The sequence below is a fragment of the Orcinus orca genome, chromosome 2, assembly GCF_937001465.1.
Source record: "Orcinus orca chromosome 2, mOrcOrc1.1, whole genome shotgun sequence".
Classification (NCBI taxonomy): Eukaryota; Metazoa; Chordata; class Mammalia; order Artiodactyla; family Delphinidae; genus Orcinus; species Orcinus orca.
Window position 1 is genome coordinate 188,416,058 of NC_064560.1, and position 25,265 is coordinate 188,441,322.

The 25,265-nt window shown below is 44.6% G+C and overlaps 1 protein-coding gene across 12 annotated transcripts in view; it reads right to left on the reverse strand.

The window, feature by feature from the left end:
• Window positions 1-25,265, reverse strand: part of TTC7B (tetratricopeptide repeat domain 7B) — a 238,036-nt gene that overhangs the window by 119,253 nt on the left and 93,518 nt on the right. For 9 of the 12 annotated variants that reach the window (XM_049706986.1, XM_049706981.1, XM_049706980.1 and 6 more), the window contains 3 exons: window positions 13,850-13,928; window positions 7,778-7,950; window positions 474-537 (listed from right to left, as the gene is read on the reverse strand). In XM_049706986.1, the coding sequence (XP_049562943.1) occupies window positions 474-537; window positions 7,778-7,950; window positions 13,850-13,928 (316 nt within the window). Of the gene's footprint in view, window positions 1-473; window positions 538-7,777; window positions 7,951-13,849; window positions 13,929-14,557; window positions 14,790-23,055; window positions 23,215-25,265 lie in introns of those variants that run through there. The other 3 variants (XM_049706988.1, XM_049706989.1, XM_049706983.1) reach the window with 3 other exon arrangements.

The window sequence follows — 25,265 nt, forward strand, 5'->3', positions numbered from 1 at the left end:
CCTGGGCAGGAGGACGAGGCAGTTTCATCAGGCTGCTGCTATGGAAACCGGAGGTTCAAGTATACAAGTGTTTCACCCCCAATTTCTCCCTCCCACCAAGGCAAATGGAGAAGGCTCATAAAGGTTACCTTTTGGGGGCTTCTTTCCCCTTTCAAGGTTCCTCTGGTGGTCATTTTAGCTATAGTTACCCATATACAACTGTGTTAGTGTTCAATCAGTACTTGGTGGATAAATGAATGAACTAAGGGAAGAGAAGCTCCATGCTCCAGGCTGACCCAGGGACATATCTGGCCAGTCCAAGAATTAGAAACGTCCCTTTTTTTTAAACCACTATACTTTTTTCCCACCAGGTATCCCCTTTGGAAAGTACTCATCTCCAAAGAGAAAGAATCACCATCCTGATGGAGTCACCATATCAAAACAGGGACCATAGGAATAGGGGAAAGAAAAATGTAAAAACACATTCTACTCACCATTGACTCACTAATCAGCAATAACAACAGGGCTTCTTCAGTATTTTCTTGAGGACAAAAAATGCTGTATAAAGAAAATTGACTTTGATATATGGCAATTTCAAAATAACACAAAATACATGACTAAGCAGAACTGAACGGCTAACAGCTTCTAGATTTTTATATAGTGTAGAACCCACGAAAAATACTGTATAATCTGGGCCCCTGGATTAATTTGTTTATTTCTATGGTAATCTATGGAATGTATACATTTTAACTACGCATTTTAATAGCAGGCAGCCGGGTAACGCTGTAGAAACCGAGTTAAAAGCCCAAAGAACGTTTGTGCCTATTACAGAGGTGGAAAGTTTGATCACTACAAACTGACGTTATCTAAAGAACACAAGCTTCCTCCTAAACCCATTACGAGGTATAAACTGAAGACATTTCACTACATGGTACTCTTCTTACCTCTTACTTGCTAGCTGGCGTATTGTATATTGTCATTTAGATGATACAGGAGATAGGAAGTAATTTTAGAGTTTGAATGATTTCTAGAATACTGTAAGAACTTAGTGAGCTATCTTACTCAAACACACGTGTACTATGGGGTGGCACGCAGGAGCTGTCTTATTCATCAACTTTATGGGATTTGGCTACCATCTTGGATTAAAATAAAAAGCTTTTAAGCTCAGTGTTGCTCAGGATTAAAGAACAACGAAAACCAAACATAACTCTGGTCTCCATTCCCTATATCCTATTTTTTGTGCTCTGAGCGTTTTAAAAGACCTCCAGGGAATTCTCTGGTGGTCCAGTGGTTAGGACTCTGCGCTCTCATCGTCCGGGGGCTGGGGGTTCAATCCCTGGTTAGGGAACTACGATCCCACAAGCCGCGGGGCACAGCCGGAAAAAAAAAACCCTCCAGCATTTTCCCCCATTCTAAAGTTCTAGCATCCTTTGAATAGAATTGTAAGTCTTATCACTGGTTGGGCCAAACTCAACTCTGTTTTTTTTTTTCTCGGTTCTTGCTTTTTTGTTTGTTTGTTTTTCGGCCATGCCAGGCGGGCATGTGGGATCTTAGTTCCCCCACCAGGGATCAAGCCCGCACCCCCTGCGGTGGAAGCGCAGAGTTTTAACCACTGGACTGCCAGGGAAGTCCCATCAACTCTTTTTCGTGGAATGGTAGAAGAGTGCAGTAAAAATGAACTTGGTTAAAAAAACTTGGGGATGTTTTGGAGATGACTAAATAAAGACTAAATTTACATCTTCCCAGGGGTAATATTACAATCATTTAACTTAAGAGAAGGGATGATTTCCCCCCCAAAATGGCCAAAAAAATGTTTTCCAAATGATTGCAAATATTTGTTCTCTTTGAAGTGCTGGCAACTTTTGTATTGTGTCAAAGGGCCATGAGGAGTAAGACAGAAAAGTCCAGTGACTGATACTCTTTTTACAATTCAGTCATCCCTGGAGGTAAGGAAACCACCTGTGGGATGGTTCCTATTGCTCCTGCAGGGCTAAAATTTATAAAAGGGCTGGGCTGTGAGTGAGAAGCAGGATTCTGGAATGTGCAGTGACCTCCTTAAAGAGGTAACTTGAGGTGATTTGGGTTTTTGGAAGATGGAACATTTCTTTCCCCTTAAATTCAGAAATAGAGCCAACAGGCTTTGAATTAAGAACGCTCGTGTGTGTGTGTCTGTGTGTGTGTCTGTGTGTATCCCCATCCAGCAATCATTTCCTGATATCCTGGCTCGTGCTTACATGCAGTTGGGACCTTACAAATAAAGCAGAACCATTAATCATTTTTTTCACAGCTACCCAGTTCTGCATTGTCCAGACTAATTGAAAAGAGAGGGAGCCCATTCTAATCATAACTTAACACCAGCAAATTCAGTCCAGAGATAATCCCCAAATTCCACTTGAGCCATCTAGTCTACTTAAATGTGAGGTTGTGTTATTTTTACTAGAGCTGCTAACAAGTAGCACATTAACTGATTCTAATTCTACTTTCTCTACCCTTCTTTTCAAGGCAGGAAAGATGGGTACTCAGGGGTGCTGCAAAGTTCTCAGGGCTGGCAGGAAGAAGTGGGGGGCGGGGGAGGGGGAAAGGATAGTTTTAAGAGACATGCCTAAAAAGCTACCCACTGGAATGCCCCCTTCTCCATAATTATGAATTCTCTAGATCTATTTCTGGTCATTCTTTCCCTCTTCCCTGCCCAGGGAAGTGTGGAGCTCAGGGTGGACAGTCAAAATTGTTGGGGCCCTCCTTTTGTGATATTATCCTCTTGGGGCCCAAGAGCCTCAAGGGGAGATCCTGGGGTGCCCAGGCCTCAGCCTTGTGGAGCCAGAAGCCTGGGGCCTTAGACCTGGAGGAAGTTGATTGAAGGGATGGCCGTTCACAGCTTCAGTTCTGCCATCAGGTAGTTGTTAGGACCCTTCAATGTCCCCTATCTTTAAACTTTGAACAGCATCCTCGTCCTTACCAAAAGCCTCTGCACTGGCTACCAGGAGGTTCAGACCTGTATTTAGCATGCCATGATCATTACTTTCTCCTCTTAGGCCTACCGAGGAGTTTAGCACAATGTGTGGCACTCCTAGTTTTCAATAAATCATCATCCGCTTCCTGGCATCATAGTGGTTTCTAGCTTCCTCCTTTACTTAATGCTAATTATCTAGTCTAATATGCATTTAATTATCTAAGCCACCTCAAGTGCTTTTTACAAGGAGGAATACAATGGAAGTAAAAACATACTTGAGTGACATGCACACATATGTGGACTAAGAAACATATATAAGAATATTCATAGCAGCACTATTCCTATTAGCTCCAAATGAGAAACAACGCAAATGTCCATCAAGAGTAGAATGGATCAACATATGGGAGTATATTAATAAAATGGAATATTATTCAACAACAAAAACAAACTACTACTACATGCAAAAATATGGATGAATCTCTCCAATATAATGTTAGACAAAAGAAGTTAAATGTAAAAGTACTTAATATATGATTCCATTCATGTAAATTTCAAAAATGGGCCAGGCTAATTACAGTGATAGAAGTCAGGATAGGGTTACCCTTGGGCAGGGAGCAGTAACTGGGGGAGGGTACAGAGAGTCCTTCTAGGGTTCTGGCCATGTCTAGTTCTTGACCAGGATGCTAAATTACTTGCATGTGTTCACTTAGTGAAAATTCATCAAGTTTTCTACTTTTGGTTCGTGTATTTTTCGCAATGTATATTATGTGCCAGTAAAAAGCTTACTTAAAAAATAAGTAAACAAAAGTCAGTAAAATTCTTCATAGAAAGATCTAGAAGAAAGGAAGTAAGGAGGCCTATGGCATGTGATTCTTCCTCTCTTTTTTTATCTTGGATTATCAGCATTTGATTTCCTTTCAACATTTAAGACGGAGAGAGGATGAGCATCCTGTACCCACTTCACATCCAGGTTGCAGTGACAGGGAGGGGAGTTTTCTGGCAGAGGTTATTTTTCAGTAATGGTCCATCATGACCAATGGTCCTGAATGGTCCGTGTGGTTTGCTGGAGCTGGAAGGATCTATGGCACATCAAGTTTGCTTTGTGCTCATGTTCCTCATAAGAGGGGAGAGAGGAGGGACCACTGGCCAAAATGAGATTTAAACATCATCTATGGATTCCCCCTTTTTACCTCCCAACTCACATAACTGAACTGGTGATAACATCTTTTTGCCACAAAATTGCTTGGTTGGAGAGTCCTGTCTTGTTAATAAGGAAGCCCCAAGCAGATTTTTCTCTCTTTACTAATAAATCAGAAGTAAGGGTATGAACATGCAAAACTAGAAAGCTAAAAGCTGATGGCGATAACTGAAGGAAGAAAGATTAGCACAGAGATTAACTAACTAGAGAAGTAGAAACACAATAGAGAAAAATCAACAAAACTGAAAGTTAATTCTTCAAAAAGATCAATAAGACTTGACAAACTTTTCAGGTAGACTGACCCAGAAAAGAAAGAGAAGACTCAAATTACTAAAAGGAGAAATGAGAAATGGAAGCGGGTACATGACTACAAATCTTATAGAAATTATGTGTGTGTGTGTGTGTGTGTGTGTGTACGTGAATACTATGAACAACTGTACTCAGCAAATTAGTTAACTTAGATGAAATGGACAAATTTCTAGAAAGACACAAACTACCCAAACTGAAGAAATAGAAAATCTTAATAGCTCTGTAACAAGTAAAGGGAGCGGATTAGTAATCAAAAACATTCCCACAAAGAAAAGTCCACGAGCAGATGGCTTCACTGGTGAATTCTACCAAACATTTAAAGAAGAATTAATAATAATTCTCCATAAACTCTTTCCAAAAATAGAAGAGGAAGGAATATTTCCCACTCATTCTACGAGGCTAGTATTATCCTCATACTAAAATTAGACAAAGACATCATGAGAAAAGAAAACTATAGATCAATTATTTTATGACTATTGATGCAAAAATCCTCAACAAAATACTAGTAAATCAAACACAGTAATAAATAAGGATTATATACCTAGTGGGATTCACCTAGGAATGCAAGGTTGGCTTCATATCTGAAAATCAATTAATGTAATACATCACATCAATAGAATAAAGGACAAAAGCCAGATGATCATCTCAGTAGATACAGAAAAAGCATTTGACAAATTCAAAACCTTTTCACAAAAAAATATACTCAACAAACTAGTAATAGAAGGGACTTTCCTCAACCTGATAAAGGGCATCTATGAAAACCCACAGCTAACATCATACTTAATAGTGAAAGACTGGATGTTTTCCCCTTCCTAAGATCAGGAATAAAACAAAGGTGTCCAGTCTTGCCACTTCTATTCAACATTGTACTGGAGGTTCTACCCAGGGCAATTAGGAAAGAAAATGAAATAAAAGGCATTTATGTTAGGAAGAAGTAAAACTATATTTGCAGATGACATGATCTTGTATATAGAAAATCCTAAAGAATCTAAAAAAAACTATTAGAACTAATAAACAAGCTCAGCAAGACTTCAGTATACAAGATCAATATAGAAAACCAATTTTACTTCTATATACTTGCAATGAACAGCCCCAAAATGAAATTAATAATAACAATTCCATTTGTGATAGTATCAAAAAGAATAGCACACACACCAACACACCCTTAAGAATAAGTTTAACAAAAGAAGTGCAGGGCTTCCCTGGTGGCGCAGTGGTTGAGAGTCTGCCTGCCGATGCAGGGGACACGAGTTCGTGCCCCGGTCCGGGAAGATCCCACATGCCGCGGAACGGCTGGGCCCATGAGCCATGGCCGCTGAGCCTGCGTGTCCGGAGCCTGTGCTCCGCAATGGGAGAGGCCACAACAGTGAGAGGCCCGTGTACCGCGAAAAAAAAAAAAAGTGCAAACCTTATACCCTGAAAACTACAAATTGTTGCTGAAAAAAGTTAAAGAAAACCTAAATAAATGGAAAGATATCCCATGTTCATGGATCAGAAGACTTAATATTGTCAAGATGGCAATACTCCTCCAATTGAGCTACAGATTAAATACAATTCCTACAAAATTCCAGTTGCTTTTTTTTTTTTTTTTTTTTGCAGAAATAGACAAAATGATCCTAAAATTCATGTGAAAATACAAGTGTTTGGGGGATGGCAGGTGACAGCTAAGGGGTGCTAGGTTTATTTTGGGGGCAGTGAAAGTATTCTAAATTTGACTGTAGTGATGGGCTATGTGACTATATTAAAAGCTATATTAATGTGAATTGTACACTTTAAATGAATGAATTATATAGTATGTGAATTATATCTCAATGAAACAGTTTAAAACAATGTGTGTATTTGTGTGAAATGAAACTTGTGTCTCAGTAACCTGTCACATGGGAATCTTCCCTTTAACTAATAACTTCATTTAACTAGATCTGCATTTTGCCTCCATGATTCTCCTTGTACAGATGGGGAAACAGATGTTAAAAGAGTGACAGAGGCTGAGTGGTTTAGGAAATAAGGGAGAAGTGGCCAGCACTGTGAGCTTCTCTGCCTTCAAGGGGTGAGGCCACACTGGAATCGCACCCAGAGACACAGGGCTTCATCCATGTGTCAGAGTTGATTGGGGGAGGGAACAAGAATTAGATTCTTCAACATACCGGCACTTTGGCTATTAAGAAGCATGTGAAGCAGAAGAAAAATCTAGGGTGTATTTTTAAGATTTAAATATCACCTAAGAAAGAACCCCAATCCTGCTGCTAAATAGTTCATAATGAGGGGTCAGCATTTTAAAAGTGAGAGTTTGAGAATTGCTAGAACAGATGTTCTATGAATCCAGACAAGTACTAAGGAGTAAACGCAGGGAAAAGTTAAGAAAATGCTCAGTAGTCTGAATCCATATAAGAAATGCAAATTGAACAAGATGAGGAGGGAGACAAATGCCAGGGTCAATTTAAGAGGATTAAGAGGCAGTTACCCTGAGAAATGCTGCCCCTTGTAAAATGCGGCATTGCGTTCAGAAGTCACACACGTAATAACTATCTAATCACCCCATGTCTGTCAGTGCTTTCTGGGGCCTCAGAAGCAGCAGCCTGCGGTCTTTCAGCCATTTTTCCAATTTGTAATGACTAAAGAAGGTTTCCGTATTTATTCTTACACGCTCCCCTTTGCTTCATGGAGAGGTTCTGAAAAGCCATCATGCCTTGTCCTTGTAGGAACAAAGATGGGAAGGAAAGCTTTGAGGGGAGGAATGAGTCAACCCCTGTTCCCGTTTCCCCGCCTTCTTGTGGTCTCTCTCCCTCCCACCTCCTCCTTCCCGGACCTGGGGAAATCCCAGGCTGAGACCGGAGTGTTTCCCTAGCCCATTTTTCTCAAAGGTGATCAAGTTCCCAATCCAAAACTTAAACCAATTAAAACATTCTAAAGAGACATCACCTTCCAATCACCGGTAAATTATCAAATTCGCCTTCTTCTTACAGCTAATTCAGTTTAAAACAAGCTTTTAAACAAAAGGATCAAGGAATTGCTGAGGAAAAGTAAAGAAAAGTCAACTCTGGCTTACTAATAGCTTTGTCACTGACTGCTGTATGGTTCTGCGGTTCTTATAATAAACGAAATGAAAATCCCAAAGACTAACAGCGAAGGCTGAGAATGGCAGCCAAGCACTAGATGAGAGCATTTTCCTACTCAAAACGTCCCCACGCATGCATGGATATTTGCTGAAATTATGAAGAGTAAAGAGCTATCTTTATTAAACTGGTAGAAAATCTACCCTTGAACTTCTATTCAATCCTTACATTTTCCTGAAGTTTCCCTCCCATCCCCTAACCTACAGATGAGGACACCAACTCCCATACTTCTCTCCTGAGTAGACACGGGCTTTCCGCGTGAGGGTGTAGGTTTTTGTGTTTGCTCCTTTCCGGAGAGGATCGTCCAGAGGTGACTGGCATGGTGGATTCTCCAGAGGGTTCCAGTAGCTCTGCTCACACATACCCCGCAACAAGATCTCCGCCAGCTGCCTGGCTATTGTCTGGGGACACAAAGGAGCAAAGGCACAGCCATGAATCTATTTTGTATCATTCATTCATTCATTCGCTCATTTAATAAATACGTGTTAGTCATCACTTTGTCATCACTGTTCCAAGACTCATAATTAAAAATGTCTACTCCTATGATGAAAATTATATCAGTTGATGACAAAAAAAGAAAAGAAAAAATGATACACTAAGATATTTGAAAGATTAAAAAAAAAATAAGTTTATGCCCTTCAAATGCTGCCCTGCCTGTTATACTCTGGAACACTAAACATGTTTTATACCGGAAACAACTGAAACTTTTAGTTAAGCGCTTTTCCAAAAGCTCTTATAAATAATAGGTGAACTGCAAATATTTTCATCACCTCCCAACCGAGGCCTGCCAAAGCCCGACCTTGGCAGAAAGCCAGTACTCAACCTAGATGATGTAATCCCTGAAAAAAATCTCTTCGTTGATGATAAGATGATGTTCGGTGCATATTTTTAGAATGTCTTCCTTCTTCGGAGTGCCAAGGGCAAGTCCTTCACAGCCCCACCCTGCGACTCAGTACCTGAGGCCCCGTTCTTACTGCATCCTGGCCCTTCAGCCCAAAGGTTCCCACTGGCCTTGAGCAAAGTGGAGAACTGGCGAAGTGACTGTGGCTACTGATCCAGAAGACCGTTTTTTAAAGCTGGGTAGGGATCTCCTTTCTTACTGTGAAAACCCAGAAATATCCAGATCTTGTTCTTCTAAGTTAGGTGCAGATTACTATGTTTTTCCAAACTCTATAGCTCCACTGCCTAGAACAGCATCACGTACGATGTATGGGGGAGGGAGATGTGGCAGCTACTAAGAAGTACTTTGTTAACTGATGCATATCAGTTAACTTACCTCATAATCTTCCAGTGACAAAGAAGAGAAGTAAAAAAAAAAAAAAATCCCTCCGAAGATAGAAACACTGCATCTCAGGGTGGTCCAGGCCACCTCACAATCAGCCAGAGGTGGCCAAAGACAACTTCAACCAGCAGATTTTTCCACAAGGTTTTAGCATTCTTTGGAAGATGCAGACAAAGAATGCTGATCTTCCCTGACAATGAGCCTTTTTAAATAAATATTTTCCAGAACAGAACTTTGCTAGGCTTTCATCCATGTGAAATCTCTTAAAACACCACAAGGAATCTTAAATGCAACCAAATCACTAGCTTAGTGGTTTCTGATAGCCACTGGGTAAAGGCAAATTTTCTTCATTATTCCCAAGTAAGACCCACTAGCTTTAAATGTTAAAAATGTGAAATTAAATGCACTCCTATCATCCCCAGCTGAGCCATCTGTAAAGATCTCGTAAGAGCACGATTTTTAGGACCTAAACAGTTCCTGAACTGTTTTCTTAAACCTTCCATTACAGCCTCATTTTGATCTCACTGCAGTCATATAAGCTAATGACTTCTGCTGGAAGCGCCAACTAGCAAAAATAACCTCCACTCACTATAGCTGAGAAAAAAACGTTAAAGGAGAAAAATGAACAAAGAACTTCACTTTCTGGATGTATCTGCCATGGAGGGATTCTAAGGTTGTAAAAGTCTCTGCCCTCAAAACAGTTTGCTTGTCCACTGCTGGATAGCTCACGCTAGATCTCATTTTCCCTCAAGGTATTAACCTTCCGGAGAGATTTTTAAAATGAGGTTATGTGATTGCACATTTTAAAGGCATCACCTCGTCATGCATTACTGATTAGGAAGGATGTTGGCTGTGTTCACTGAAATCTCAAATGAAGTTCAGAAAAGGAGATTAAATATGAGAAATTATCAGCAAGATCACCAATATCTATGATACCTTTTATGTTTTATACTCCGGTTATATTTAGCTTGCGGTTTAAATGTCTAAAAATTGTTGGTAGCTACCAAATACGTTTCAAATACATTTAGAATTAAAGGAAGGAAAGGAGAGAAGCTGGTCTGGAAGAAGACTTGAACTTCTTTGTACAAACTGGGTCATTAAATGCACTTTTTTGTATGTGATTTTAAATTGTGATAAAATTCACATAACATAAAATTCACCACGTTAACCATTTTAAAGTGTACAGTCCAATGGCACTTAGCACATTCACCATGTTGTACAACCATGACCACTCTAGTTCCAGAACATTCTTTACCCTAAAAGGAAACCCCATACCCTCTAAGAAGTCACTCTCCATTCTCCCTCCTTCCACCCCCTGGGAACAGCTAATCTGCTTTCTGTCACTATAGGTTTGCCTCTTCTGGACATTTCACATAAATGGAATCATATAATATGTGGTCTTTTTGTGTCTGGCTTCTCTTACTTAGCATAATGTTTTCAAGGTTCATCCATGTGTTAGCATGAATCAGTACTTCATTCCTTTTTATAGCTGAATGATATTCCATTGTATGGCTAGACCACATTTTGCTTATTCAATCATCAGTTGGTAGACATTTGGATTGTTTCCGTCTTTTGGCTATTGTCAATAATGCTGCTATGAACATTCATATACAAGTTTTGATTTGAACACCTGCTTTCAATTATTTGGAGTACTTATCTAGAAATGGGGCTGCTGTGAATGTACTTTTAAATCCTTCTCTGCTATGGTCTCACACCAGAGTTTACAAAGCAACTTTTTCATCTCATAAGGATATCATAAATTTGTAATTATCAGCTAATCTAAAAAGAATCATACAGCAATTAAGGCTGATAGAAACACTGTCTTATGAGTGGCAATAGCTGGAGAAGTGTCCTGATGTCCACCGGAAACCAAGCACCAGTGTAGACTTCCCAGGAAATGCTTCTCAACTAGAGTGGGCAAAGACTCACTTGTGGAAACTAGAAAATACGGATTTTCAGGCCCTGCCGCAGACGGACTCAGTTGGCATTCCTGAGGTCAGGTACAGGGATGTGTATTTGCTCAAAGTTCCTCAGATGGTTCTGATGCACACCTTTCGTTAAGCACTCAAGGGATTAGAAACGGTTTAACTTAGGTCACTTGAGAACCATCCAGAGGTGTACTTGCAACTCAAGTGTGACATTGAGTGGGGGGTGACTCCCCCGCGCACATCAACACTAAGCAGTCAGTAACAGCTGAACGTGCCCAGGGGCAGCTTTAGCTACACAGGCTTTCTTTAGAAGCCTCTTCACGGGGCTTCTCAGAAAAAAGGAAAAAAAAAGAAAAAAGAAGAAGAAGAAAACTGTCTTCCTTCCTAACTTCTCTAGTCAGAATCCTACCTCACAGGATTTTTATAAGTTAAAACACATTGGTTTGAAAATCATACACCTTAGACAATAATGGAAGATATTCTCTAATTTTGATAAATATTGGAGTAAGCAGCAAGCAGATTCTCACAGTGCAGTGCATGCACTCAACCTTCTAACGAGGAAACACCCCTTATCTCCTTAACAAAATATATATTTTTTGAGAGTCTATAAGCAATTTTGAAAGATTGGCATTTTTAAAATTTTTATTTATTTATTTATTTATTTATTTATTTATTTATTTATGGCTCCGTTGGGTCTTCGTTGCTTTGCGCAGGCTTTCTCTAGTTGTAGCGCGCGGGGGCTACTCTTTGTCGCGGTGCGTGGGCTTCCCATTGCGGTGGCTTCTCTTGTGGCAGAGCACAGGCTCTAGGCATACGGGCTTCAGTAGTTGTGGCTCGCGGGCTCTGGAGTGCGGGCTTGGTAGTTGTGGTGCACGGGCTTAGATGCTCCGCGGCATGTGGGATCTTCCCGGACCAGGGCTTGAACCCGTGCTCCTGCATCGGCAGGCAGATTCTTAACCCCTGAGTCACCAGGGAAGCCCAAAAGATTGGCATTTTAAATGTGCTTTTAAAACAATTATAAGAACACTGGCCAATATAACCAGTTACTTTCATTGTGCTTCCAAATCTTAGAAGAAGCTATTCATGCTGACCAGTTCAGAAGTTTTATGGAATGTTGAGAGTAGATCAGTTTGAGAGAAAAGATAGATGGCAATAATTTTTATCCTTTTTTTTTTTTGCGGTACGCGGGCCTCTCACTGTCGCGGCCTCTCCCGTCGTGGAGCACAGGCTCTGGACGCTCAGGCTCAGCGGCCATGGTTCACGGGCCCAGCCGCCCCGCGGCATGTGGGATCTTCCCGGACCGGGGCACGAACCCGCGTCCCCTGCATCGGCAGGCGGACTCTCAACCACTGCGTCACCAGGGAAGCCCTATCCATATTTTTGCAGGGTTTTTTCCCTTAAAGGACTGTGAAGATCAAAATGTTTTGTTTGAACTTCTGAGGGCACCCGTAAATCATATAATACATAAGTAGATATCGAAGACCAAGTGAGTTCTTGGTGCGGGGTGTGTGTGAAGTTGCCCGTCTTGTCTCACCTCCCATAATTCTAGGAAAGCCTATGGCTTAGCCATCTGGGCCAGTGAGTTGTATGTCCACATCCTTAGCATGAAGATACAGCCTCATTTCCCAGGACAGGAATCTCTTAGCCTTGCCCAACTGAACACTGTCCCACAGCATTTAAAGGACTCATGACAATGGGAGGACAACAGCATGGATGACAAGACCAAGGACACTGCGGTCTTAGTGGGGCTGCCACATCGGCTGGGGCCTGGGGCGCTTCTTAGCTTCCACGAGCACCAAGCCTCACCCAAACACTCGATGACTCTGGCTCTGAAGGGTAAACTGTGGAGGTATAATTAATGCGCCTCCCAGACAGGAAGGTGAAAGGTTTAAAAGGAAAGAGAGAGAACTCAAGTCAACAGGAGAGCCAAGCTGCTGATCAACCAGTTTATTTAACTAGCTTTTCTATTTCTGGGTTTTATGGTCCATATAGTGAGTCCAACAGCTAGGTTCTCCTCAGGATCTAATCTGCTTTGCTCCGTCTGGGTTTTGGTATGAATCAGCAGCCTACAACTAACCCTTCACCGCACTGGCATCAGGAGGGTATACCTTCTAACTGCTATACAGGATGCATTTTTTGTTTCAAGAGAGAGCATTCCCAAGAAGCAACTGAAAAGATGCTCAACATCATTAGCCATCAGGGAGTGTAAATCAAAACCACAATGAGACAGCACTTCACACCCACTAGGATGGCAAGAACTAAAGAAAAAGATAAGAAACACGTGTTGTTGAGGATATGGAAAAACTGGAACCCTCATCATTTCTGGTGAGAATGTAAAATGGTGCAGCCGGTTTGACAAATAGTTCGGCAATTCCTCCAAACGTTAAATGTAGAGTTACCGTGTGACCCAGCAATTCCACCCCTAGGTATCTACTCAAGAAAAATGAACACATAAAAACTTGCATGAGAATGTTTGTAGCAGCATTATTCATAAAAGCTGAAAAGTGGAAACAAAAAATGTCTATTGACTGATGACTGAATAAACAAAAATGTGGTCTATCCATACGATGGAATATCATGGTGCAACGAAAAGGAATGAAAGACGGATACATGGTATAACGTGAATGAACCTTGAAAACGTTATGTTAAGTAAAGGAAGCCCGTCACAAAAAAGACCACATACTATATAATGCCACTTATATGAAATGTCCAGAATAGGCAAACCATAGAAACAGGAAGTAAATTAGTGGCTGTCAGAAGCTGGGGAAAGGGAAGAATGGAGATTCACTAGTAATGGGCATGGAGATTTTGGGGGAGTGATGAGAATGTTCTGAAATTAAATATTAGTGATGGCTGAACAATTCTGTGACTACTAAAATCTAATGACTTTGGGTGAACGTATGATGTGTATATATATATACATATATATATGTATATATATATGCTTCACTGAGATATAATTTATAATGTATAATGTCTATATTACATAGTATGTTATGATATATAATGTATTATTTATAATACACGTATGAAAGAGAGAGAGGCACTAGAAGTGCCTCGGGCCTCAGCCAAGTCATTAGTTACACTTACCATTCGCAGGTTCTGGGTTGTTCTCGTTTCCACTGCTCTGAGGAGCTCTCTAAATCTCCCGACTCCTCTCGTCAAGTTCCTGTGCGCACACAGAATGGGACAGGGTTTCCGTCTGGCGTGTATTAATGTTAGATATTTTATACACATATTTCAATTCATTTTGCCTACATAAAAGCTGTTGGCGAGACTGTAAGCAATCGTTCTGCACATGCCTGTCCATCTTTGTTCAACTCTGAAAAGTTTGACCTAGGATCAATGGTCTTTTGAACTTCCACAATTCAATTTTCTCGGGAAAATAAATGTCGGAAGATCAGATCCGAGGCAAAAAACAAAAGGCAAGATATCTTTCCAGAGTCTATCTTCTACCTCACAGTGGCTGAGGAGTTTTCCTGCTCTGCTGAGTGGTGCTGAAAACTATCTTTTCACCGCAAGGTGGGTGGCAAAGGGGTACAGGAGTATCAACAAGGCACTGTGTGCAACGTGGGAAAGGCTTCTTGTGACCTCAACCTTTACAGGCAAGACAAAGAGAAAAGGTATGAAAAATGAGGGGCTCCACCAAGCAACCACTCCGTGTCTTCAAGAACATACGTCACTGCCCAGTAAACCCATTGGCCCCTCCTGCCCCCAGCGAGGCAGAGGGTCACAGCCCCTCCCACAGCTAGTGAGCGCTGGCTGGAGGCCGGCGCCACCTGACTGGGGCCAGCATACCTCATTTTGGTGCCCACACACCTCACAGAGATGTGCAGGGTGACACGTTTCGTGAAGGGACAGTAATTCGTTAGTAAATCCCGGTCCACGTGCCCAGACCCCACTTGCTGTCTGCCCCCTCTGAAGGCTGTGCCTGACCCATTCAGCTGGGAGCGGTTCCCAGCAGGTCCCTTTACATCGAGCACCGCCACCTCCTACGACAGAACCCCGTGATATTTATAACCTGCTCGTTAGAACACATCTCAGCTTTCCAAAAAAGCCACAGAGCGGGTCAGCCGGTGCGGACCTGTCAGCCAGCCTCTGCAGTCTGTGGCAGATGCTCTAGGTATTCAGCTCTCTTCTTGGATGACATTTTGAATCACACAAAGGGATTAAATCAAACTGAAGGTGGGTTCTGTATGCTACGAGCACTCACAAGGGCTATCAATTCGTGTCTTATACCTAACGTAACATCCCAGGACGCTGATTCACAAGAACAGCCCCAGAACTTGAAGGTAATGGTTTATTGGCACAGATACGTCAATACTCCCATATTCCTCTCACCCACACATATCAGATGATACCAGATCAGAAGCTTTACGGTGGCATGAAAAGAGAGGCTTGCGCCTGGCAGTCCAGGCAGCACTAAAGGAGACGTGAATAAAAATTAGGTAACAGGCCCTGGGACATGCAGTCTACGCTGCTGCTTTCCCCTTCATCTGCTTTTATGGGATCTGTGTTCACAGGCACCAGAGTACACTTGCTTTGGACTGAAGCTCGGTTCTGTTAAGTAACATGGTGGGGAGAAAACAGCTACAGCTGAAAAAGGGGACGGGCAGGGCAGAGCAGTCTCATTTTATTCCAGAATCGCAGAGTAGCTCCTACTATGTACAAAAAGAATGGCGTTTTGAACTGTGTGAAATAAGGTGGGACTGGGACAATATAGTTGGAGACCCAGGTTTAAAGGGCTGTTTTGGCAGGGTGGAAATTAAGCCTTCAGTAGGCAGTATCAAATCTATATGTTATAAGTCAGGGAAGGCTATCAGATGGGAATTGGCCATTTGGAATGTCTCCCAGGCCCTCTTTGCAGAGTGAGATACCTATCCAGTTACGCAAGCACAGAAGTGTCTAGCTATAAGTGATCTGACACAACCTGGTCCACTGGGACACAGACGAGAAACGGCTTGCTCAGCCCTCCACACCCAGTGAGAGGGACAGCTGGGACCTTTCGACCCAACCTCTCCCCTTCCTGACAAAAGAAATGTGAGCCCTCAAGCTGAAGTGCAGGTCTAGAAGAAGGAACAAAATATGCATGCGAGAAAGGTCTATGTTTTACATCATTAATATGAAAATTAATATATATACATAATACAAATCGGATGCGCTCCGGTGAGATTCTCCTAGGAGCTGGTTCAAAACTGGAAAGAAAATCTGCTGGCCCAGGTGAAGCAGCCTGGTGTCCAAGGGTGAGGCCTCAGCTGACCTAAATGAGAACCGACGGGTAGAGAAATTCAATTCCCCTCTGAGGCCGAGGTGTGGTTTCTCCCGTGCAGGACCGAGGCCCTCTGGTGGCGACTGCAGGAAGTCCCCGTGACCGAGAGGACGCCGCACAGGAGGCCAAACCGGTAGCAGCTGAGGGCGTATTCCTGACGCATTGACACTGCCTTTGAGGCAAATTCAAGTTTTTCTCAAGCTGCTTCCAGGTTACTTCTGGGAAGAGCTTAGGATTCAGAACCAAGTTCTTCCTGAAGCTGGGAGGAATCCTGCTTGTCAACAGCAGATCTGCAGTAACCGCAGAATGTCTCAGAAGGCCTCCGGCTGTGCTGGTCGAACGGCACCGTCAGGACAACCATGAGGCTGCCTGTCCACCCACGGGGCAGGAGGGAGGGGGACTGGAGGGGAGAGATCACCCAGCTTAAATATCAGAAAAGGAAATAAATATCCTAAGCGCAAAGACATCCAATTCTCAGCAACTCTTATACCATCCATACATGTTTTTAGTCACATAATTTTATTCAAGCAATCACTTCCACTGTTGCCATGACAGCAGAAAAAAAATTTTTAAGCTAGATGGATAATCATGATAGAAAGGAACAAAAAAAGGAATTAACTTGCAAGAATTACATTCTAAAGGCTATGAAATACCCCAATTTGAGGGAAATAAACAAAAGCCACATGATTGTTTTCATGTCTCTAAACTCTTAGTTTATTCTTAAAATGTGGAGACCCATGAACTACCTGGAATGAACCGCTGCTTAAAAACTCCACTCCAAAATGAACAGAAGAGAGACAAGGAGTTGCCCTGGTTTTGAGGGTTTCCACAGACCCTCGACATTAGGTCATTTGTTCCATTTCAACACCTTTGACTTAGAGAATGCAATGATGTCAAAATCCATTATGGTAAACTATTCTTAAAAGGAAGGTTCTGGCCAGCATTCAAGCAGCAGGCACTGGCAAGCTGTCAGAACTTGGGGTTCACCTCCTGCACCTCGCTTCCTGAGCTGGGTGCGCTTCCCTCCACGTGGAACGGTTCCCAACTGCTAAGCTCTTACCACGGAGAAAGGGCCTACAAGTCCCTCGAGCACCAGCTGGTTGTTCAGCCCGACAGGCAGGCGAAACCTGCCAACATCACCGACAGTCCCCAGCCCAGCAGGGAGAGCCCAGGCCAGCGTCCTCAGCCTTGCTCTCGTGCAAACCCAGGCAAAGGAAAGCCCACCCACGGTTCACGGGCACACATTCTAATCCCCCCCCTTGACATACTTCCTTTTTTTCTTCTCTCCTCCCTTTTCCATCAGGTTTCATGCTCCTCCCCGAGCCACCTCCTTCCAGGTCTCGTGTGCTGGTCCTCAGGTCACTGCAGAAGCATGACTTCCTGAGGACACCCGGGGAGGGCACTGACTGGCCAGCGCTCGGCCTCCCTCTTGACCCTTTGGGCCTTGAAAGCAGCACTTCTGAAGGCTGGTCTCTGAAATGTACATTCTGACGTACAAACCTACAATCGAACCAAGGGGGAAACGTACATGGGAAGGAAGCCAGAGTTCCCAAATCCAAATCCAAATGGAAAACCGAGGCTGGGAGAAACTCGGAGACTGGAGAACTATTTCACCTGGTGATGGGCAGCTATTTCAACTGCAAGCTCAATATATTTTATTTTTATATTTTTTATGTTCACTTCTTGGGAGCAGGGTGGAAAAATACAATTCTTCCCTTAACCTGTCCTTCCATATTCTCTTCTAACCTCAGAGTTTGGCCCAGGCCACCAATGCACTCAAATTCAACCTCAACTGTCATTGTCATCGCAAACTCAACGTTCTGATGTGAATAAAATACTGGATGTCAAATTCCTGGGTAACAAGGGAAAGGTACCACTGCCAGCGTAGGTTCAGTATTTTTTCTCTTTCTCTGTGGTGGAGAACTTTATAACTAAAGATCAATTTTAGAACAAGTCAACACAGTAGATCTCTTAGAGCTAAGAAATCGTTCGGCTTTTTCCATGTTCTTTCATACCAACTGGCACTTCTGAATCTCTTAAGCAGTAGGTTATTTCAATAATTACTGAGCACTGTTACATATCGGGTTCCAGTCTCATCCCTGAGGATACACTGGTGAACACGGGACAGCACCAGGAAGCTTGGATGGCTTCACATCCCCCATAAGAACATAAGCGCCTTGAGGACCAAGATCTTTGTTTTGCTCACTGCCATATCCCAAGCCCCTCAAACAGAGTTGGCATCCAGAAAGTGCTCAATAAATATGTGTTGAATGAATGAAATTCAGAACTACCATGAGCTGAGTGAACCACGACCCCGAGGGGATGCATTTTCTACCTGTTTCTTACCCCCTTCGTTCTCACCGCACATGGACTGGCAGGCAGCACAGCAAGCTCCCTTTAAACAGAACACGTCTCATACATCCTCAGCCGTGTTTGTAGCATGGGTGCCTGGGAGAGCAGGGACACGCCTGTAGCAAGCAACGTACCCAGGCATGCCCAGCCTGCCAGCTTCTAGAGGGTTGTGTTGATAATGAGGATTTCGAGACTTTTGAAAAAACCTTTCAGACAGTTCAGGGAAACCTTGCTGCCCAGGTGCCTTTCCACATGCTCCTCTCTCTCTTTAAAGAGTCCTAAGTCATCCTTCAAGACCCAGGTCAAAGGCCACCTTTGAGAACCTTTTGTGAGCTTCCCCAGGAAGACACGACAATGCCTCCTGGTGTTGCCAACAAGTTTGTACATTTTTTTTTTTTTTTTTTAATTTTTGGCTGCGTTGGGTCTTCGTTGCTGCACATGGGCTTTCTCTAGTTGGGGCAGGAGGGGGCTACTCTTCGTTGCGGTGCGGTGGCTTCTCTTGTTATGGAGCATGGGCTCTAGGTGCACGGGCTTCAGTAGCTGTGGCATGTGGGCTCAGCAGTTGTGGCACGCTGGCTCAGTAGTTGTGGCACACTGGCTCAGTAGTCATGGCTTGCAGCTAGAGCGCGGGCTCAGTAGTTGTGGCGCACGGGCTTAGTTGCTCTGCGGCATGTGGCATCTTCCCGGACCAGGGCTCAAACCTGTGTCCTCTGCACTGGCAGGTGGATTCGCAACCACTGCGCCACCAGGGAAGTCCAAGTTTGTACCTATTTTGAGTGTAGACAGCACTAAACCTGTGCTTTTCCTTTGTATTTACGTCTGCAGTCATCTTGAGAGCACAGGCCCTCTTGTACTCACCTCTTCTTGTCCCAACTGCCTCACAGAGCCAACCAGGTACCCAGTGACCCTCAGCAAGCTTTTTGTGGGGTGAGGGCAATCTTACATTCTGAAATCCCCTTCCCCATCTCCTGGCTGAAAAGCATGTTTGTGATCACAAAGAGGACAACTGAAGAGATCCTTCTCACACCAGGAGATCCACCCTGTCAGTGTCTGGACACTGTCAGCACTTACAACCCTAGAAAAACACAAAGGGATACCATGTATCCCTAGGTCAATTTCTCTTCATTCTCAGGCTTGGGAATTGCTTCCCCTTCATTTATACAACCCTTAGTACCATCTATGTGGAAAGAGTCTGGAATCGAAACCAGAACTCCAGATCCAGAAAGTGGGAGAAGAAAAAGACATCCTTCACAGTACGGAAGGCCACTTCTGGCCGGCTGTCAGGGAGCTGTTTTTCCCAGAATGGATTCCAGCTTCTCCCTCTGTGCACACTCTTTGCCTCAGATCCAGTGACATGCATTTGTGAAGACAGATGGCTTGCTGTAGTCAAGGGCCAGGGATCAAACCCACAACCTTGGCCTCATTAGCAAAGGACTCTCTCTGATCACTGGAGCGAGCCAGCTGCAACCTAGATATAGCAATGGAGGGTGTGACAACCGTGCACGCCGGGACCTGAACAAGCGGGCGAAGCTTCCGTAAGTCTCATTTCAAACCTAATGAGAGTCATACTAGGCTTAACAACATTTTTTGGACCACCCTGGCAACGAGGGCTTCCTCGTGACAAAAGCAGAGCAGACCAGGCATCCTAGTCAGCTGGCCAGGCAGCCACAGCACAGGGAGCAGCTGGGTCCCGGCAGCAGAGACACAGGTGGACGAGGCACAGGGAGCCCTGCAGGGCCCGGCCTGCTCACGCCTGTGACATGTGACAGCCAGACAAACTGTCCTGCCTGTGATGTATGACAGCTGGACAAACTGCCGTAGGGGCTCAGACGGAAGGACTACGCACCCTCCTACCCATTCTCTCCCCTCATCCCGACCCCGAGGCTCTGGGGAAACACGGGATACGGAAAGGCCTGCTCCTCTCCCATCCTCCTTCCTTTCAACCTTTGGAAATGAGTCAAAGGATATCAATCCTCATTCAAACAATACACAGCGAGTGTCCACTGCGCATGAGGAGAGGACCCCGGGGACGCAATGCTGGGCTCGCCAACAAACGCGCTTCCTCCCGCAGACCTGGATCGTAACGAGGCTCAACTTGACCCGAGAGGCCTCACAGTACCTAACGCAGAGCTGGACTCCTCGATCTGACAGCACTTTTAACAAACGAACCAGAGCGCGTCTAACACAGGAGGCTCGCTCTTCAGGGCACCCACCTGGAAATCCACGTACTCATCTAATCTACGTCCTCAAACTGAGGCAAAACAGAACGCGGACTCTGGAGTCAGTCTGGGCTCAGACCCAAGCTCTTCCACTTAACTAGTTGTTGACCTTGGGCAAGTGCTTGCCTCGGTTTCCTCATCTGTAAAATGGTGAGAACAAAGGTACCCACCTCATAGACTGGCTGTAGGAATTAAATGAGTTCATACACGGAGTAAGTGCTTTTTAAGCACTCGCCATGATTATCACTATCATCCTCAAAACTCTGCCATTGGTCAAAACGGTTCTGGAATTCTGGAATCTACCTTCCAGTCAATGCACAGACATGAAAGTCTGTTTTACTTCTTTGGAGTCATTTAATTTTGAAGAAAAAAAAAAGATATTCCCCAGTCTGATTCATTCATTCACTCTGCTATTTACTGAAAGCCTACCATGCTCACAATGACAGAAGACACGACTGATGTCAGGTGGAAGAGTGAAAAGCTCTTTCCTGGGGCCCTGTGGTCACTCTCGCAGGAAAGGATGGCGACATCGCTTAGGAGTGCTGGTGCCCGTGGGGAGGAGCAGAGAGTCTCCGCCAAAGGCCACCGGGCAAGGGTCAGAGCCCAACAACACAGATGAGGCAGAGGAACCAAGGCTGTTAGCAGTTGAGTCCTTCTTGTTCTGGCTCAGCTAATACAGGTTTGCTCTGAATCAATCAACAGGGGCCAGTCCAAACTCAAAAATGTGAGCTTGGGTGGCTGAGCCACTAGAGGTAGTTTAGTGGCTCAAAGTAGTGGTCCAGGAGGTTTAGCCACTAAAGTTCTAGGAGAGCCTGATACAAAGCTGACAAGAGAAAAGCTCAGCACCGACATCGTTCACTTCCACAGAGGGAAGTGTTTGCTCGAGAGCAGCCCGAGGTGGGAGACACACACACATGTAGCACGAGGAGTGCAAGAGAGGCCAGGGCTCCAAGGCCTGCTTCCAAGAAGGGACATAGCTTATTACGTGGAACCCTGATACGCACCAGGCCAATCTAATACTCATTTAAAATGTCAGTAATAAAGCAGAAGGAAAACAATCTAGGAGGTAGAACTGGTCTGCTAACAATATGGCTTCAAACATTCATGAATTCTAAGCAGCAGGGTCACATAGTTAGGAGGACTTCTGACCATCCTGTTCATCCAGTCACTTGGGCTGTGGAGAGGGGGAAAGGCAGAGAGGACATCAAGGTGGGGGGGCAGTCCTTCCAGATGGACCACAGTACTTAAGCTGAAGGTTCAATACAAGGATAAGAGGACAGTGTTCACTTCCATTCCAATAGCGGGAAACAGAACTGCATTTCCAAAACAACCTCTGGGGACAATATTTCAAAAGCTATGACAAGTGAGAAAAAATCCAAGGGACTCAGTTTAAAAATAACATATATAGGACTTTAGGGGCTTCCCTGGTGGCGCAGTGCTTAAGAATCCGCCTGCCAATGCAGGGGACACGGGTTCAAGCCAGGAAGATCCCACATGCTGCGGAGCAGCTAAGCCCGTGCTCCGCAACTACTGAGCCTGCGCTCTAGAGCCCGAGAGCCACAACTACCGAGCCCGTGTGCCTAGAGCCCGTGCTCCACAACAAGAGAAGCCACCGCAATGCGAAGCCTGCGCACCGCGATGAACAGTAGTCCCCAATCGCCACAACTGGAGAAAGCCTGCACTCAGCCATGAAGACCCAACGCAGCCAAAAATAAAATAATAAAATTAAAAAAAAATATATATATATATAGGCCTTTAAATGTCCAGGAGTCACGGGTCCAAACGCCTTCAGGAGCCAAGCAGGCAAGAGATGGGGGTGAGGAGAGCTGAGTGGGGACGGGGAATGGCAGCAACTCTGAAGGCAGCGCTCAGGCCAGGTCAGCCCGAGGGTCCCATTCAAAACCAGACCAGGCACCCTTGGAGGGGAAAGGAGGACCTTGGCCATGAAGCAGGCACATAAAAGCCTCCGGGAATTTTCTCGGGGAAAACAAAGCAGTGTTGCCCAGTTTGAGGCAGCATGGTGCCGCTTGGAATCCTCACAGGTTCTTGTGAGTCAGGCTGGGAAAGATTAGTAAGTTGGGGATAGAAAAGAAGGAGAGGGCAAAGGTTGAGAGTGATCATGAGACGAGGAACAGAGACTGGAATGTGAGACATCTGGAAACAAGGCGAAGGGAAACAGTACCAGGCGCTGGGCCTCCACGGGAGGGTAAGAGCCCGGGAAACAGGCTTCACCTTGCTGTACCTGCCTCCCCATCTGTAAAATGGGACTAATACCTGCTCCTGAGGCCTGGATAAGATGACGCCTGTAAAGTCGCTGGCCCAGCGCTCAAAATCATGTAATCCTCCCATTCCCCACCCTCCCCTAACCCTCGCACCACCCACCACCTGGTCCTCCGTTCCACACATAAACTGTTATCGGGTAAAAGCCAAAGACAGACACTGGTACGTTTGTGTACCTCTGGTTTAGCAGAAGATACTGCAACATCAGGACTGGTTTCCATCGTATACTATGGTCAAAATTTTTTTCTCAACTGACAGGTATTTAGTATCTTCTGTAGTTTTATACACGAAGAAACAAAGGCTCAGAGAAATTATGTAACGTGCCCGTGATCATCACACAGCCCACAGACAGAAGAGCTGGTATTTGAACCCAGGCCCAGTCTGACTCCAGTGCCCAGAAAAGTTGATGATCCCTGTCATGCAGAAGCCTGCAAACAGTCTGGAAACTGTGACTAACTCCCATGACACAAAAGCAAAAGCACGACAGGGCAGAAGAGAAGCAAGGAAGGCTGGGAACAGCGAGGGCCAGGCCAAATTCCTACCGGGACACACTTGGCTCTGAAGAAGGGCTGTGATTCATGGCCCCTGCCAGTGGCGGCAGACAACAAAGGGACAGCAGAGCATTTCTGCCGCGTGGGCTAACCTTCACGGCAGAAAGAGAACTCTGAACTGGACCAGGATGGACAAGGAGACTAACATTGACAAAATGATGGTAATATAAAAACGGGTCTGTCCACAATTTGTTAGGACAAGCTTCTACATCAGATGCTTTCATCATATGCCTCACAGAGTGGCCCTTCCCAGTCAGAATTCACGTCCAATCACTCAGATGGTGAGCTCAACTGTACCTTTGCACCATCTATAGAAAAAAAGCTTTGTTAAGCACATGAGCAGGGCAAACATGATCTGTGGGGAGAATATTGAATTTGCTCAGCAGAATAAGCTATTTTCAAGCCCTTCTAAGCCATCCAGAAGAGCGGACATTTACTAATAGACCCCTGACAAGATAATTACAAATGAGTCCTCTCTCTCATCAAGAAAGCCTCCCTAAGACTTTCGGCTGCTGGGAACTTCCCTGGTGGCGCAGTGGTTGGGACTCCACGTTCCCAATGCATAGGGGCCTGGGTTCGATCCCTGGTCAGGGAACCCGTGCATGGATCCCACATGCATGCCGCATCTAGGAGTTAGCATGCTGCAACTGAGGAGCTGGCGAGCCTCAACTAAGGAGCCCACGAGCTGCAACTAAGACAACAGCGCAGCCAAATAAATAAATAAAATAATTTTTTTTTTTTTTTTGTGGTATGCGGGCCTCTCACTGTTGGGGCCTCTCCCATTGCGGAGCACAGGCTCCAGACGCGCAGGCTCAGCGGCCATGGCTCACGGGCCCAGCCGCTCCGCAGCACGTGGGATCCTCCCGGACCAGGGCACGAACCCGTGTCCCCTGCATCGGCCGGCGGACTCTCAACCACTGCGCCACCAGGGAAGCCCTAAAATAAATATTTTTAAAGAAAAAGAGACTTTCAGCTGCTTCAGGACAGAGACGGGGTCTTCCAGGGTAAGACCAGCTGCACACCTGCTAGTCACAGGGCTGCTGTGAAGATCACATGAGGCCACAGTCACTGCTCAGTAAATGTTCGCCATCATCGACTTCTTCTGAAGTGACACGAGCTGGTCCCACGCCACCCCCAGCCCATTGTTCCAGATGGTTCTCCCACCAACCTAGTGAGCAGACAGGACTCGTTACCCTCAACTGACAGAGAGGGAAACTGAGTCCCAGAGATGGAATGGGAGAGGCCTGCCCAACAGCGCTGAGCGGGCAGCGGAGCCAGGACCGGGATCCCCAGTGCAGGGATCCTTCCCCTGCCCCTGCTCGGTGTCCTTCTATCCACCCCAACTATTTTTTTTAACTTTTTGTTATATAAAAAATAGACACAGAAAGCCACATAAAACAAATATATCGTTTGAGAAATTATTACAAGGCAAAAACACTTGTAACTATCACCCAAGTTTAAAAAAAAAAAAAAAGAATCGTTGTCACTCACCCCATCCCAGTTAACAGGCCTCTCCATCCAACCAGAGTAACTGCCCCCCTGACTTTCATAGTCATGGCCTCATTCCACTCCTTACAGCTCAATCACTCAAGTATACATCCCTGCGCTTGCCCATTTTTTTTTTTTCTTACTTGATGAGTCTTTAAAATCTCGCTTAATCTACAGGTTCCCTTTCTACCTCTTTCTTTTCCTTACAATTAATCAGTTAAAGAATCTGAACTGCTTGACCTGTAGAGATTCCCATTGGCTGGAAAACCACACAGTCATGCAGTTCGATAGGAAAACCACAGAGTCATGCAGTTGGATATATTCCTCCTTTCCCTGTATTTCTTGCA